Source organism: Thalia democratica, chromosome 8, assembly GCF_965202585.1.
Source record: "Thalia democratica chromosome 8, ktThaDemo2.hap1.1, whole genome shotgun sequence".
NCBI classification, from domain to species: Eukaryota; Metazoa; Chordata; class Thaliacea; order Salpida; family Salpidae; genus Thalia; species Thalia democratica.
This window is the reverse complement of record NC_139172.1, coordinates 28,975,949-28,991,225: the sequence shown is the minus strand read 5'-3', so window position 1 is coordinate 28,991,225 and position 15,277 is coordinate 28,975,949. Positions and strand designations below refer to the sequence as shown.

General features: G+C 32.7%; 1 protein-coding gene across 1 annotated transcript in view; it reads left to right on the top strand.

The window, feature by feature from the left end:
- Nucleotides 1-12,175, top strand: part of LOC145843115 (DNA polymerase zeta catalytic subunit-like) — a 20,471-nt gene extending 8,296 nt beyond the window's left edge. The window contains exons 7-21 of the mRNA XM_082950577.1: nucleotides 366-372; nucleotides 1,150-1,357; nucleotides 1,597-2,152; nucleotides 2,305-2,551; nucleotides 2,913-3,256; nucleotides 3,653-3,777; nucleotides 4,135-4,248; nucleotides 4,601-4,787; nucleotides 5,068-5,202; nucleotides 5,501-5,731; nucleotides 9,438-9,626; nucleotides 10,496-10,635; nucleotides 10,933-11,224; nucleotides 11,509-11,688; nucleotides 12,038-12,175. Of these exons, the coding sequence (XP_082806703.1) occupies nucleotides 366-372; nucleotides 1,150-1,357; nucleotides 1,597-2,152; nucleotides 2,305-2,551; nucleotides 2,913-3,256; nucleotides 3,653-3,777; nucleotides 4,135-4,248; nucleotides 4,601-4,787; nucleotides 5,068-5,202; nucleotides 5,501-5,731; nucleotides 9,438-9,626; nucleotides 10,496-10,635; nucleotides 10,933-11,224; nucleotides 11,509-11,688; nucleotides 12,038-12,175 (3,093 nt within the window). The remainder of the gene's footprint in view (nucleotides 1-365; nucleotides 373-1,149; nucleotides 1,358-1,596; nucleotides 2,153-2,304; nucleotides 2,552-2,912; nucleotides 3,257-3,652; nucleotides 3,778-4,134; nucleotides 4,249-4,600; nucleotides 4,788-5,067; nucleotides 5,203-5,500; nucleotides 5,732-9,437; nucleotides 9,627-10,495; nucleotides 10,636-10,932; nucleotides 11,225-11,508; nucleotides 11,689-12,037) is intronic.
- Nucleotides 12,176-15,277: the final 3,102 nt, after the last annotated feature.

The window sequence follows — 15,277 nt, the reverse complement described above, 5'->3', positions numbered from 1 at the left end:
GAATTGAATATTTTAGATATAGTTGAACTATAAATATTTATTGAGCCTTGAAAGGATCTAGTATTAAAGTAAAGTTTTCATACCATAAAGATGTTTGTTACAATCATGTTAAACTAGTTTTTGGTAAAACTTAAAGTATAAGAGTAGTTGTAAAGATTTAAAGCCTTGGTCTTTTTAGAAACTATTTATTTCAAAAGTTTTCCTTTACAGTGTCTTTCGGTTTTATAAGAACTTCTAAATTAGAAGTTTTTAGTTTTTGAAAAACAATCTTAGCAGTTGGTCTAGTTAATTTTTTTCAACAGGAAGTTTAAAATACAAAATCCAGTACAATCATTATTAAAAAGCTGTGTTCAATTTTTCCATAGATAACCAGTTGGAACTTTTTACAACTGTAGTTAATTTTAATATTAATGAGACAACTTTAAACTCATAGTTTATTGCTCAACACTGTGTTTCATTCGCTTAGGCAATGATCACATATACCAAACTCTATAAGTGAAATTGTCCATAAAAATGTGTTTTTACTTATGTCTACCGAAAGCTTGAGTATATTTAGGTAAAAAATAAGTTTTTATAACGTACAAGTTTTTTATATTCAATTAAACTGACTTATAATTACGAGCCTAAATATTAATCGTACTATTCGTAACTATTTGCAACTTCTGTTGAACTTAACAACAAAGAGTTTATTTTTACTTATTAGATAGATTTTTTTCAAACTCAGGTGGTAATAAACACTTTGTTTCAGCTTAACATATTTTTATCAACTAAGTTGAATTACAATTACAAGCCTTATGTTAATCGTACTATTCGTGACTGTTTGCAACTTCTGTTGAACTTAACAACAAAGAGTTTATTTTACTTATCAAGTAGATTTCATTCAAACTCAGGTGGTAATAAACACTTTGTTTCAGCTTAACATATTTTTATCAACTAAATTGAATTACAATTACAAGCCTTATGTTAATCGTACTATTCGTAACTGTTTGCAACTTCTGTTAAATTTAACAACAAAGAGTTTGTTTTTACTTATTAAGCAGACTTCATTCAAACTCAAGTGATAATAAACAATTTGTTTTAGCTCAACATTTTTTTATCAACTAAACCGACTTACAAGCAGACAACTGTATTAATCTGTATTAATCGCAGACAACCACGAGTACGCTCTTGACTTGCAAAGTTCACTTGGCACCTGCAGCTTGCTCAACGCGTCGTGTTCATCGTCCGTTCAAAACAGCCAGCAGGTGGCTCTTCTCGCAAGCAGCCAGCAGCAGGATACTTCGAAGGATGAAGACGAGGAAGAAATATTCGACCTGGTTGTTGGTTTGCGGCCGCCCACTTACAACGAAGTCGAAGAGTTAGTTAGACGATATAAATAGTTAAAAATATCATGTTGTTTTTATAATATATCACTGGTTGAGGTGCGTTAACTTTGAACATAAACTTTAACAGGTGCAGGTCAGTTTTTGTGTTTAAATAAATGCTATTCATGCGTTTCGGCATAATTTACTCATTTTCAAAATAGCTATAATTAACAAATAAAAACCAAAAACTATGACTATAATTATTCTGTGTAAAATATTACTTTCAACACAGGTACACGAAAAACATCCTGCTGCATTCCGACCCGATCACGTCCACGGTCATCGGCAAGACGAAACCTGAAAAAATGAAATCCAAATGTTTTCCGGACGCCATCGAACGCAACCGCGAACTGCAGGTGATGAGAAACTTCCCCGACGACCCGGACATGATCGTTCGCGCGGCGGAAATGTACAAAAAGCCCCTGAACGAAGAAATGTTGCTCGACCCCAACGCAACGTACACTGTGGGCCCGATCGAGCAACCGCCGAGCTACCGGCAAGTGAAAGAGTATTTCGAAGAAAAAAAGTCAACGGCCGGCAGCGCGGAGAAAGTGAAGGAAAACCAAAGGAAAATTTCAAACGAGAGCTCACTTATTCTGTCGCAGGAGAAAGCCAACCGCGTCGACAACTACATCAAGATCTTCTCTTTGGAACTGCACTGCGCTTCGAGGCAGGACTTGATGCCCGATCCGGACGTCGACCAGATACGAGGAATTTTCTACTCGGTCCACGTGGACGACCGGCCAGTCGAGGAAAGCGTCCTGATGGTCACCCAGAACAACATCGAGGTTTAATGTGTGCTTGGTTAAGCTTTAGAAGTTATTTTTTAAGAATTAAAAAAGTTGAATTAAATGTTTTTTCTTTTAATTTTAAACTTTAAGTAGAAAACATAAACTCGTATTTTCTCCCCAAAGTTCTTCTTACCTAAAAACAAATCAAGGGCGTCGTGGCTTTTGCGACGGAGCTGGAGATGATCAGGTACTTTGTCACGCTTGTCCAGGACCACGACCCCGACTTGTTGGTGGGCCACGACGTGGAGAGGGGGTCGTGGGGGTACGTGATGACGAGGGGTCAGGTGTACAACCTGGACATGAGGCGGGAGGTGTCCAGGGTTCCCCACCAGGTGGCGAAGCGGAGCTACGAGAACAGGTACGAGCTGAGCGGCAACGTCGCCACCAGGTTGAACGGTTGGTTTGGATTTGAAATTTAAGGTCAATTAAATTCATGAATAAGAAGTTTCTAAGTTCAACCTGGTTGAATGGTTGGTGTGAAGTGGAAGTTTTAGTTTAGGCATTGAATGTAAAATAACTTTTTCGCGTAATAGTCTTGTTAAACCATTTTGCTTTAACTTTTGTACTAGCAACAAATAAATAATGCAACGGTATACATAAAGTTTTTAGTTTCAAACCAATTTTGACAAAAACATGCATACTTTAAATTATTAAACATTCTCTTCAACAAGTTTTTCATAACTTCAGTTTGTTTTTTGTTGAAATTAGCTCAATGTTTGAGACAACAAAAGCTCCAAACATATTTTATTCAAATCAGGTCGCGTCGTTTTGAACCTGTGGCGCGTTTACAAGCACGACGGCGATCTGAGGTTGCGATGCTACGATTACGAGACGGTGCTGAATGCGCTGCTGCGAACCAAAACGCCCCACTACTCCCAGCCCGTCCTCAACACGTGGTTCCGCCGCTCGCAGCAAAACGGCGGGAAATGTTCGCGGTTGAGCGATCGCAAGCTGTCGCGGTTGATTGATTACTACAAGTCGCGCGCCAGAGGAAACGTGCTGCTGATGCAAAGGCTGGACGTTGTGAAGAAGGCGTCGGAATTCAGCAGGATTTACGGAATTCAGTTCGAGGAAGTGTTCACCAGAGGCTCCCAGTTTAAAGTTTGTTGAAATTTAATAAAAAAATTTAATTTAAAACATCAAAACACAAGTTGTGCTTTTTTTGTCAAAGTTACAATTATTCAAGTCTCATTAATTTTATATAAAACTGGTTTTTTACTTCAGAAAAGCTAAAAAGCAAGTGCATAAATACTGCACAAATTAGTTTGCAAATGGTCAATGTTTGTTACAAGAAATGGTAGTGAAATATGTATTTAAAGTACTGTTTTACAGCTGTTACTCAATTAATGTGAGTATTAAATACAGTATATAATACTATAATTATAAATTGTTGAGTATACTAGCCCCCCAGCTTGTTACACTTTATAATTTTTAGTGTTTTAGAATCACTGATACTCTTTCAATATATTTTGTATATTGCACTGATACTTGTTCCAGGTGGAAAGCATGATGCTGCGGCACACGAGGCGGGCCAACTACGTGGCCCTCAGTCCAAGCACTTTGCAGAGGGCCGGACAGCGAGCCCCGGAATCGGTGCCTCTGATATTCGAACCGCAGTCGAGGTGCGTTTGATATTAAAACAAGTTTGATGAGCTCGATAAGATTAAATCGACTGTGGTATCGAGTTACATGATATGAAAAAAAGCTGACAAATTTAAATCTTTTATTGGTATTTTAAGCTCTTTTAGTTAAAACTTTAAGTATAATTTAATCTATTAAATAACACATAACAATTTGAGTCAAAGTCTAAACACTTGATAGATTAAGAAAGATAAGATCAATTTTAAAATTAATTGGAAAATATAGGACATAAATTAGTACAACAAATCAGTTTTGTTAATTCATTTCCTTCTTAACAAAATATACTATATAAATATTAATATATCAAAAATTTTAAACTTAAATATTACAACTTGAAGATTGTACCATGAAAACGTTGTTGTTTTGGACTTTCAAAGCTTGTACCCTTCCGTAATGATCGCGTACAACTACTGCTACTCGACATGCCTCGGTAGACTGGATCAATTGTACCAGTCAGTTGTTTGATATTTGAAAATTAAGTTTTTGTATTGTAAGAAAATGCTTTGGTAGTTAATATATGAAATTTTACAAAGTTAACTTTTCTTGAGGTTTTTAACTGAATGTTTAGTAGTTTAAAGACTTAATATTTTCAAGCTGAGTTATGCACATAAAAAAGTAACAATCTACTGTCAAATTACATACTTTTGTGACTAAAAATCTTCACTAAAAATCAATAAAAGCTAATACAACGAATCCAATGGTTTTTTTTCAGAGGACAAATTTAAAAATTTCAGATACTAATATTTTCAAATAAGACGGAATATTTACCCATAAATTGTGACTAATTTACATTTCTCTGAACAGAAACGACACTTTTCAGTTCGGTTGCTCGTCGCAATACGTCAACAAGAAGCACTTGCTGAAGTTGATCGAGAGCGATGACGTCACGGTGTCGCCGAACGGGGTCTGTTTCGTCACGAAGCGCGTCAGAGGCGGCATACTGCCGAAAATGCTCAAGGAGATACTCAACGCCCGCGTCATGACTAAAAAGGTTTAAAAGAAATGTTTAATTTTTAAAACAGTGAACTTTATACCAGGCTGCACCAGGCTTTTAAAGATATATGGTTTTAAACAGTCCTAGTTTTGTATAAAAAATAAATTATTTTCATATTTAACGTAGATGTTGTTTAAACAACCGAACTAATTAATACAAGTAATCAAAAAGTGTTTTTCTTCCTGGTGTGTTAATGCACAATGTCAATAAATTTTAAAAAAGAGAATGTTCCAACTATCTGACATGTTGAGCACTTGATGATAATTAAATAACAAAGGTGATGAAAGAGTGCGGCGACGATGACGTCATAAAGAAGCAGTTGCATCACAGGCAGCTGGGACTGAAGCTCATTGCCAACGTCACGTTCGGATACACTGCTGCCAGCTTCTCGGGAAGAATGCCCTGCGCTGAGGTGAACAAAAATAATTGTTTCAGTATTTGATTGCGGTCGGCTAAGTTTTTTATTTAAGCTGTTTCAAGTTGTTATGGAACAGTTTATTAAAATTGTTTTCAAAATTTTGTGCTATTGATTACTGTGTTTTATTTACTGTTTTACATCTTGAGGTTATTTAAGCTACTTTGTTTGCTTCCAATTGTTTAATATTTCAATTTTAACAGTTGCTTAACAATTTAACGCATGTACATCATATACTTTTCTATTAATGATTTTAAAGATTTTGCTAAATCCCCCGAAACAAAAACTTTCAAAGATCGGCGACAGCATAATCGAGACGGCGCGTCGGACACTGGAGCGCGCCATCGAGCACGTCAACAAGAACTACCACCGGTGGCAAGCGAGAGTGGTGTACGGCGACACCGACAGCTTGTTCGTTGCCATGCAGCCGGGAGTCACCAAGCAGCAGGCGTTCGACGTCGCCATGGAGATGATCGGGGAAATAACCGAAATGAACCCTCATCCGGTGAAGCTCAAGTTTGAAAAAGTTAGTCAGTTAAAAAGATTTTTTAGCAATATTTTCTTATCAATAATTTAAAAGTTTCATGTTGTTTTTTAGTTAAAATGAATAATTTTTTTTGTTTATGGTTTTTATTTATCGAGTTGGTATAAAATGCTTAAAATGACATCTTTTTTTTTTACTTTTGCCATATAAAAATTAGATAAAACTTAGCCTAAATACAATATTTTTTAGAAACTTAATTGTACGCTTTTGCACAAAATAATTCGAACTGTCTTCTGTCGCAATGAGTCATTTGAACAGACTCAATTATATCAATTACAGTTCTATAATGTAATAAAATGTATTATAACTTTTAACTTTTTAGAACAATGTATACTATAGGAACTAGTCTTGCATAACAAATATTTTCTGGCATAAAAAACTTAGTCAGTAATAAAATTGAAACACATTACAATGTTTTTGTTTTACTAAACAAAATACTTTTAATTATAAGTTGAACACAAAAACGTTAAGATACTTTATTTTTTAACGTAAAAATAAATTGAATGATGCATAAGAATATGATTAAATAATATATTTTTTATTATTTTCTTTTTTTTTATAGAACTGTTATATATTTACAATGTTACAACTATGCAGCAAGAATACAAAACAGTTTATGTCAGAACAAGCATACTTTTATAAAAAAATAAACATATTTTTTTTTACTGCTTCACGCATACTTAAAATCTTTAACGAATCGCTTTAGCTTATCAATATTAGACTCTGCATCCACTTGATTTTCCATGTCATTTCCATCACAAGTAACTCCTCTCGCTTTGTTGTGCGAGTTAGTTGGATTCGATCTGTTGTGACCTGAACCACAATCGTCAGTATTGGGTGCAGATGGTTGATTTTGCTCGGCTTGTCCACTTGAAGACGCTTGGTTACTTTTGACTTGGCTGTTACCGTCACTTTCACCGAGTTGTTGGTAATTTCTCACGTTTTGCGAGTGCTGGCCGTTTGAATTTGACCTGTCTCGAGACAGCAGACTGTATAATGATGCTCGGTTCAACTGATTCAAAAAGTTAAAGTATTTTTTTAAATTTTGATGATAGTAGTTATTAGCAATCCAGTTACTGTAAATTTGATTTGTTATGTGTGTGTTGTAAGGATTTAAAGTGTAATTTGGTCCACTATTTATAATTGGTTGATTTTGAAGTATTTGATTGGGTGCGCTAGTAATTACTAAAGTCGAAGGTTCATTACCCAACAAACTTTGAACATTTGAATTAAGTGCAGTGTTTGGAAGACCTTGAAACTTATTTGCTGTCTTTGTTCCGCTATTATTTTGCAGCATTTTTTCTTTACGAAAGTTCACCATTTTGTTGCGGAAATAGTTTTCTACTTTTAGCTCGTCAACACCGATTTCCTTTGCCACCTCTATCAGTTTTTCAACTGACAGCCGTTTGCCGTTGCAGTACTTTCCATAAGACTCTTCCAGCTTTTCTCTTTTCTTTCCGCTGCATGCAAACGAGTACCTGCTCGAGCTGCTCATCCCGAGGTTGTTCCTTCTGGTTCTGAAAAACAGAAAGACCGCCAGCCTTTCCGCTCCCAGCTCGCCGCTCAAAACCTCGTACTCGGCCAGCGCAGGTTTCGGGTTCGAGTTGAAGCGCAAAATGGCCAACGGAACCTGGTTTGCGCTCAGTGCGCAGTTGCCGCTCCTCTTCAGCTCTTGTTCGCGCAACCAGCTCCTCACCGACGTTTCGCTCGTCCCGGTCGCTTCGGACAAGAGCTTGACGTCGGCGTGGGTGGGGTCGGTGTTTTCGAGAAAGAAACGAGCCAACAGGAATTCAGCGTCGTTGCTCAGTGACGATCCCTGTGATTTTATCTCGTTGGTAGAAACGTCCATTGAGTCAGTATCTTTGGCGACGCTGGGACCTGGCGAGTTTTGTGTTTGAGAATTTGAACTCGTGGGAGGCGTGTCCGTGAGTTTTGAGTTGTCAGCATTTAGTGGGAGTCTGTTTGAAGAAAAACTTTTACTGTCTTCTTTTGTATTTTGAATTTTTCTTTTGGTTTGGGCGTTTGAAATCTTCTGTGGCTTTGCAATTGACTTTCCTAGAGTTTTTTTATAGAGTATTAAATATCTATGTGTCAAAAAAAAAAATATTTTATTGACTCTTAAATTGTAAGTTTTTTTTGTTTCATTTCTATTAATCATGTCACTTTTTATTAAATCAGCTTTTATAGAAACTAATCTTGTTTTTTTTACAGATTAATTTAATTTATTGTTTGAAACATGTTATATAAACTAGTATTCTTTTAATCTTTTTTCAAAAGTTAAAAAATGAAACAAAACAATAATATTTTGTTTTTCAATACTTTTTATACTTACCAATCTTTTTTTTAATAATTTGAGTTTAAACCTTACGTTTTTTATACAAAAGTTATTTAATTGTTTCCTTAAAGATTTGTGTATTTATTTTATAATATTAGTTTCAAAATAATAGTTACTGATTGACCTTATTAATAAAATATCAAAGTTATTAACTAACTACTTGAAACTTGTAAGTCCTTTTCGTTTGTTGGGGCTTTTACACCAGTTAGCTCGTTATATGCTAGAAGAATTAACATTAAATAAAAGTTTTAGCTGTTTTTCTTAATATAAAATATAAAGTTATTTAAAAGTTTTCTTTATTATTATAAAATATAAAAAAACAAATATCTAAGTTATTTAATAACTTACTTAGGCGTTTAGCTACAATACCATTTTTATTGTTTAAAATTTCACCACTGCTTTGTAGTATTTTAATTTCAGACAATTTCCGGCAATTTTTTCCACGTATTCTTGCTGTTTTAAAAGTTGTTGATGTATTTGTGTTAGCTTTTCATCAATCGTTTGCGGAATTCTGACTTTTTGAGACATTAAAAAAAATGTCTACTATAACTTATTTAATGTAAACCTATTTTTATCTATTCACTTAAACTATCAGTTTAATTTTTTTCTTGTTGAAAATAGCAATACCATATAGAAAAACAATATAAAAAAAAATTTTAAAAATAGTATTTTTAATAAAAACAAAAATTAACAAGTTTTGTTGTACCTTTATACAGTATAAATGCTTGGCAAATAAGTTTAAATTTAACGATTTAAGAACGAATAACAATATTTTTTGTTTTTTATGACGGTAAAAGCTTTAATTGATGCAAACACTACTAAAAATGATACACAATTAGATAATTAGATAATTTGCAAGCACAAACTTGCAAAAGTAAACAGTTTTGTACATTAGTTTTCGCCATGTTAAAAACAGTTTATATACTTATGTAACCTTTAAAAAATATTTGTAGATATTTTAGAGGATTAAGGTAGTCTAAATTTAAAATATAAAACTTCAAAGTGTTGAATTTTAAGTTTAGTTTTTCAAACCTTTATGAACTGTGATGCAAAGTAAATAAATATACTTTTTCATATATCATCGAAAAGTAAAAAAAAAAGAATATTTTGATAAACTGAATGATATGTTTTTTTAACATATATAAGAACGTTTTGAACAACGCTAAAACTCGTGTAACTATTAAAATGCTTTTAATTTAATTATCTACTAATGTTAACTTCAAAACAAAGCATTATTACACTCACTTGTATAGTTTTTCAGATCTACAGCCCGTGCAGTAAAACTTGTGTAACTGTTAAAGATCATTTAAATAACTTTTTTTAAATTTTCACTTAAAAACAAATTGTTTTCAGATCTACAGCCCGTGCATACTGCAGACGAAGAAGAGGTACGCGGGGTACGCGTACGAGTCACGTGACCAGTCGCAGCCCACCTTCGACGCGAAGGGGATCGAGACGGTGCGGCGGGACGGGTGCCTGATCGTCAGCGAGACGCTGGAGCGCGTCCTCCGCCTCATCTTCGACAAGGAGGCCATGGGCGAGGTGCGGTTCTATGTTTGGTTAAATATTACATTATATCGGTAGGTGTCTAATTTGCACAAGCATACGAAATTGCACGAGGGCACACAATTGCACGAACATACTTTTGTACGAGCAGACAATTTTGCACGGAGACAGTTTTGCACGGGTTGATTTTTTTTTTTTTATTAATTTTAATTTTATTTTTTTATCAATTTAGATTGTTTTTACTATTACTGATACTCCTAACTCTTACCCTCGATCGGTAACTTTTTATTTTTTTTGATTATTTTTTATCTATTCTTTTTTTTTTTTGATTTAACATTTAGTTTTTTTCTATACTCTTGTGCAAAAATGACCGTCCGTGCAAAATTGTAACTCGTGCAAAGTTTACCCTTAGTGCAAAGTTGTCTTCGTGAAATTTTGTCCCCTCGTGCAATTTCGTGTCCTCATGCAAATTTGTCTTCTTGCAAAAGTATCTATGTGCAATTTTGAGCCCCCATGCAATTTTGACCCGTTCCCACATTATATACATATATATATTAGTGTTGTATACTTTTATAGTTTTTAAGCTCATTATTTTTTTGAAACCATAATACTATGTTCAATTCAAACTGAAGTTTACTTTGTATCAAGACCAGTTGTCTTGTTAGCAGTTCTCAGTATAAGAGTTAAAATAAGAACTATGAGCAATTGCTGATAAAAAAAACTTAAAATCTTTAACATTTTTATATTAAAATAGGATAATGATAATAGTTTTGAATAGCAACCTTTAAGCCTGAAAAACATAAATCTCTTAAACATCCTGCTTAAAGTAAACTGAAAGTAAAACTAGAAACTAATTAGAATTACCGCTTATAGTGTAGTTATAATATAAAAAATAATATTTTCAGGTCAAAGCTTATGTACAAAGTCAGTGTTCAAAAGTCCTACAAGAAAATATGAACTTTGAAAAGTACATAATTTCCAAGGAATTCAGGGGAATAAATAATTACAAACCCGGAGCCATTGTACCTGGTCTTGTGCTGGCAAGGTTAGATTACAATTTTTACCTTAAAAGTAAAATAAAATGTGTAAACTTTATCAGCGTTTTTCAATGACTCAAGTTATTATTTATATTTGCAAGGATTTTTTGGTTTTAGGACTAGTTTTTAAGCGTTCTAAAAGGTTTATAAATTAAAATTATAAAATAATAAAACTTATTTTAAAGCAAATAAAAAAAGTGACAAGGTCCGTGTAAAAAAATTCAACATGTAAAAAAATCAAAAATAAGTAAAACACCCTCAAAGCGTACCAAACAAATTTTCCACAAAAAAAATCCCCGAAACAGAAAACGAAAAGCAATGGACAGCAGGTCCTCGTACCACCCGGGCCAGCACGTCCCGTACGTGGTGGTGTGCGGGTCGCCCGGGGTTCCCCTCTTCACGCTGGTGCGCGAACCCCGCAACGTGATCAAGGACCCGACGCTGCGCTTGAACGGCCGCTATTACGTCACAAAGATGCTGCTGCCCGCATTGCACAGGATGCTGTCGCTGATACCCGGATGCGACGTTTACGATTGGTTCAGGGAAACCCCCCGAGTTATGACGTACTTCCACCACGCCGAGAGCCAGGCGGTCAAGGTTGGCGGGAAAATTTGTTTGTGATAACTTTTTTAATATTTGTTTGTGCGGTGTTTAAAAATTCTAAAAATCAAAAATTTAAAATAATATTAACTGCAAATTGTATATTTTTTGTTAGAGTTAAATTACAAGTTTTTTATAATTATTAATAATTTATAATATAAGTTTAAGATGAATTTAATCATTTGTTTTTAATTTTATAATAAACAACATAAAGTAATGGTGCTTGAAAGCTCGCATGTGCTCACGCGCGCGCTTTGTTTAAAACAACAACCTTCATTCAGTCCACGATATCGCAATTCTTCCAATCCAAGCACTGCCTGGCGTGCCACCGGGTGGTGAAGGGGAGGCTGAAGAAGCTGTGCCACGTTTGCACGGGCGACTCCGGGTCTTTGCAAGCCGCGGTGAGCAGTTTGAACGGCACAATCAGGAGCTTGCAGCGAAAAGAACACGTGTTGAACCAGGTTCGTTGATAAATTGTCAAGTTTTCTGTTGAAATGATTCAGATGAAAAGTTATCAAATCAGCTACAAAAAGTTGAAAAAAAACTGAAAAAACTCTTAAAAGAGTGTTCATTGTTTAAATTTCGTCATTTTTTGTTGAATGATATTCAAAGTAAATTTATAAGTTATTTTTTTAAAGGTGCTCAACCATTAAATATTATTAGCTATTGTTTTTAATTTAACAAAAAATGCTTTTTGAAATGACTGTGAAGTATAAATACTGGTTATAATTACAAATTTTCATATAGTTGGTAGGAGTTGAGAGATTGTGAAGTAACTGGTAAAAATGATTATAATTTTTTAATTTAAAGGTATGTAGGAATTGCACGCGACTGACAGAAGTTCAATGTTCCAATCTGGATTGTTCATTGTATTTTAAAAGACTGAAGAGCCGCAGAAATAAAAGCTATATAAAAGAAATTAACTCAGTGTTAGATAGTATCAGCTGAAAATGTTAAATTTCTATTAAGCAGTCAACTCTACCTCTTAACTATGTTTGAAGCATAATTTACTTGTTTTATCCTGGAAATTCTATTATAGATTAAATTAATTTAATGAGATTATCACAAAAAGCTTATTTTTTAAATGTTGTTTTTTTATCTGAATGTTTTATTTACAAAATATTTGTGACCAACTTTAAACTGTTTAAAGTTTGTAGACTGTTTTTAATTTTTTAGATTTTTTTTTCGTACTAGCTCGTAAATTTTACTTTATTTTTTATCATGCTGCTTTTAAAAATTTATTTTTTACAACACATTTACCATTGATTTTTATAATGTTTTTGTACTACACTAATTTACTGTTCTTAATCCTGTTAATACATTAATATTTTACTGAATATAAACACAAGTATAAGTATTTTTCAACCACGCTCATCAGTAACTAGTTCGTGGTTTGTAACATCATTAACTAAAAAAACTGAGTCTTTAACACAGTAGTGATAAAATGTAACGCAGTTATAAAATCAATCAATTTAAGTTCAACGAAGTAAACAATATGGTCGAATAGACTGGTTTATTTTGTTTAAACACTTCTGGTTTTAGGCTTAAGATATATACTGCCTCCAGAGTTTTTAAATGAAAGTCATCACGAGTTCTTGGTATTATTTTGGTATAGTTATCCGCGTTAAAATTCACAAAGAGTTTCAAGTTAAAATCAAATGTTCCCCAATCGCTGAACTACTATTTGTTTTCTGCAGTCTATCAACTTCTTTAAAACTTATTACCCAAATCTTGTTTTAAAAACTCTTTGGTAGATTTTGATTATATTTTTGCTGGTTCTACCGGCGTATATTTTCGTAAGCAAACACTTTTGTTTTTTAATTGAGCATTTTGTAACTTTTGCTTTAACGTTTACTTTCAATAGTATTAACAAACTTTAAGTTAACTAAAAAAATTAAAACCGGAAAAAATACGTTTAATTATCCATAAGTCTTTAAAGTTTTAGTTACTTAAAAACTAATTGGAAAACATTTAATTACATACTTTAATTTTTGTGTACATGTGCCAAGATTCAGATGTTTTGAATAATAATAGTTTATAAAATATCATTAGTTTTTGATTGATTGACAAATTTATTGATACTACATATTTTTTTTATTGTTCCTAAAGTCATGAGATTTAAATGCTAGGTGTGACTATGATAACAAATTTAAACAATAACTGGTATAGTTGAAATTTTTAATAAGAAACACATAGGTCTGTCTACATTTTTCAAAAAGTAAGTATAATTTTGTAAGTGTTTGTGAAAATTTACTTTTAAAACTTTGAAAGTATTAATTTGCAAGAAAAATAATTGTAAAATAGCTCAAAAAGCTTTTAGAAATTTATCTTTTGTTCAAACACAATAACATTTTCTTGAAGGGTTTACAATAAACCATATTTAAAAATTTTAATATAAAAAAAAAGAAATGTCATAACTACAGGTGTGACATAATATCTATAGACAAAACACGATTAGTCAATAATAAACCATTCTGGCGATAGTATACTCAAAAGTCGCCTTTCAATTTAAACCAATGGTACAACACGTCCTGAATTATGTATATATGTCTTACAGTTTAACTATTTTGTGGTTACATAGATTTTAAAAGCTGTGAAAATTTATGTAATACTTTCTACTTCAAACTTTTAGACTACACTTAGAAACATATAAGTTCAATTAGCTAGCAAGTAAAATACTGACATTTTACTAGTAAACCAATTTATTGCAAAAAAAAACACAGGATAACATTTTAGAACCAATGAAAAAACTAGAAGCAGCTAAGGAGATTGTAAAACTACTAACAATTTCCTCATTAATGTCTAACAATTTTCAGTCCTAAAACATTGTAAAAAGTTTCAATTTCTAAGTAGTCAAGAAAAATAAAACCTACAGTGTTTTATGCTCCAAAGGTATTTCTAAGAAAAATCTTATTGTTCAAGTAATTAGAATACTTTTGCACTATATTTACTAACAAAGTTATAACCAATTAGATTTACAAAAACATATAACTTGAGTCATTCTCTACATACACACTCTTTTACCAATAAAAAACCAGAAACTTTAATTTACAAAGAGAAGTAGAATTATATGTTTTCTTAAAATCAAAACATATAATAAAGATATTTTTTTTTAAAGCATTGGTCTACTAATAAAAAGTTGCTCTAGAGTTTTTATTAAAAGAGTTGTTATAACGAACTAACGTACAGCGTGCCATCTTTCAAGTCCCTGTTGAAGAAAGCATCTACTGATGACATCCATCGCAAACTCAGGCATAACTTTATCTTTACTCATCGCCCGTTTCTCACAACTTCCAATTTTGCAATCTCACCGATTATTTAAGAGATATATAGTTGTACTTGCTATTCAGCCACGAGGAAACATATCAAATCTATTGTTAACATGTTTAACAACCATTTTGCTGTGTTCATACTATAAAAGCTCTGTAAATGATTGAAAATTGGTTTGATCTCAAGTTTTTCTTTGTTTTGTCTTCCAATTCAACAAAGACTTTTTTTTTTGTTTTTCTTCTTTTGATTTTTCATTTGTTTTGTATTTTCCTGCAGCCAAGTTAAGTATTTATATTTTAATTAAAATGCTTTTAACATAATTGTTATTTGTTTTTAGGCGACAAGGCAATTAAAAACCTTTTTGAACCGATGTTGTAAATTTAATCTAGTCGGTTTTTTAACACATCTGAATAAAACTATTTACATACTGAGATTCACCCTTTAATCGAAAATTAAACTGAAATACCTAAAGCTTCATCTAGAAAATCAGTTTTTGTGAAATTAATAAGTTCAATTTAAAACTCACGCATTTTTCATTTAAAACTTCATGGTGTAGCAGTTTTACGCACTTGTCAGTTTAACGTTTCGATTGAAATTATACAAGAGCGTAACTTTTCGAATCCACTGCTACCTGGTATGAAAGCTAATGTTTGTGAAAATTTTAAAGTATGTATTGGAAATGTTTCAAATCAGTTTTTCTTTTTATTATTGATTTTAATCATTTTCATTCCTAGGAATATTCGTGGCATGAGCACCAAATTTTAAACAAGTGTGAAATCA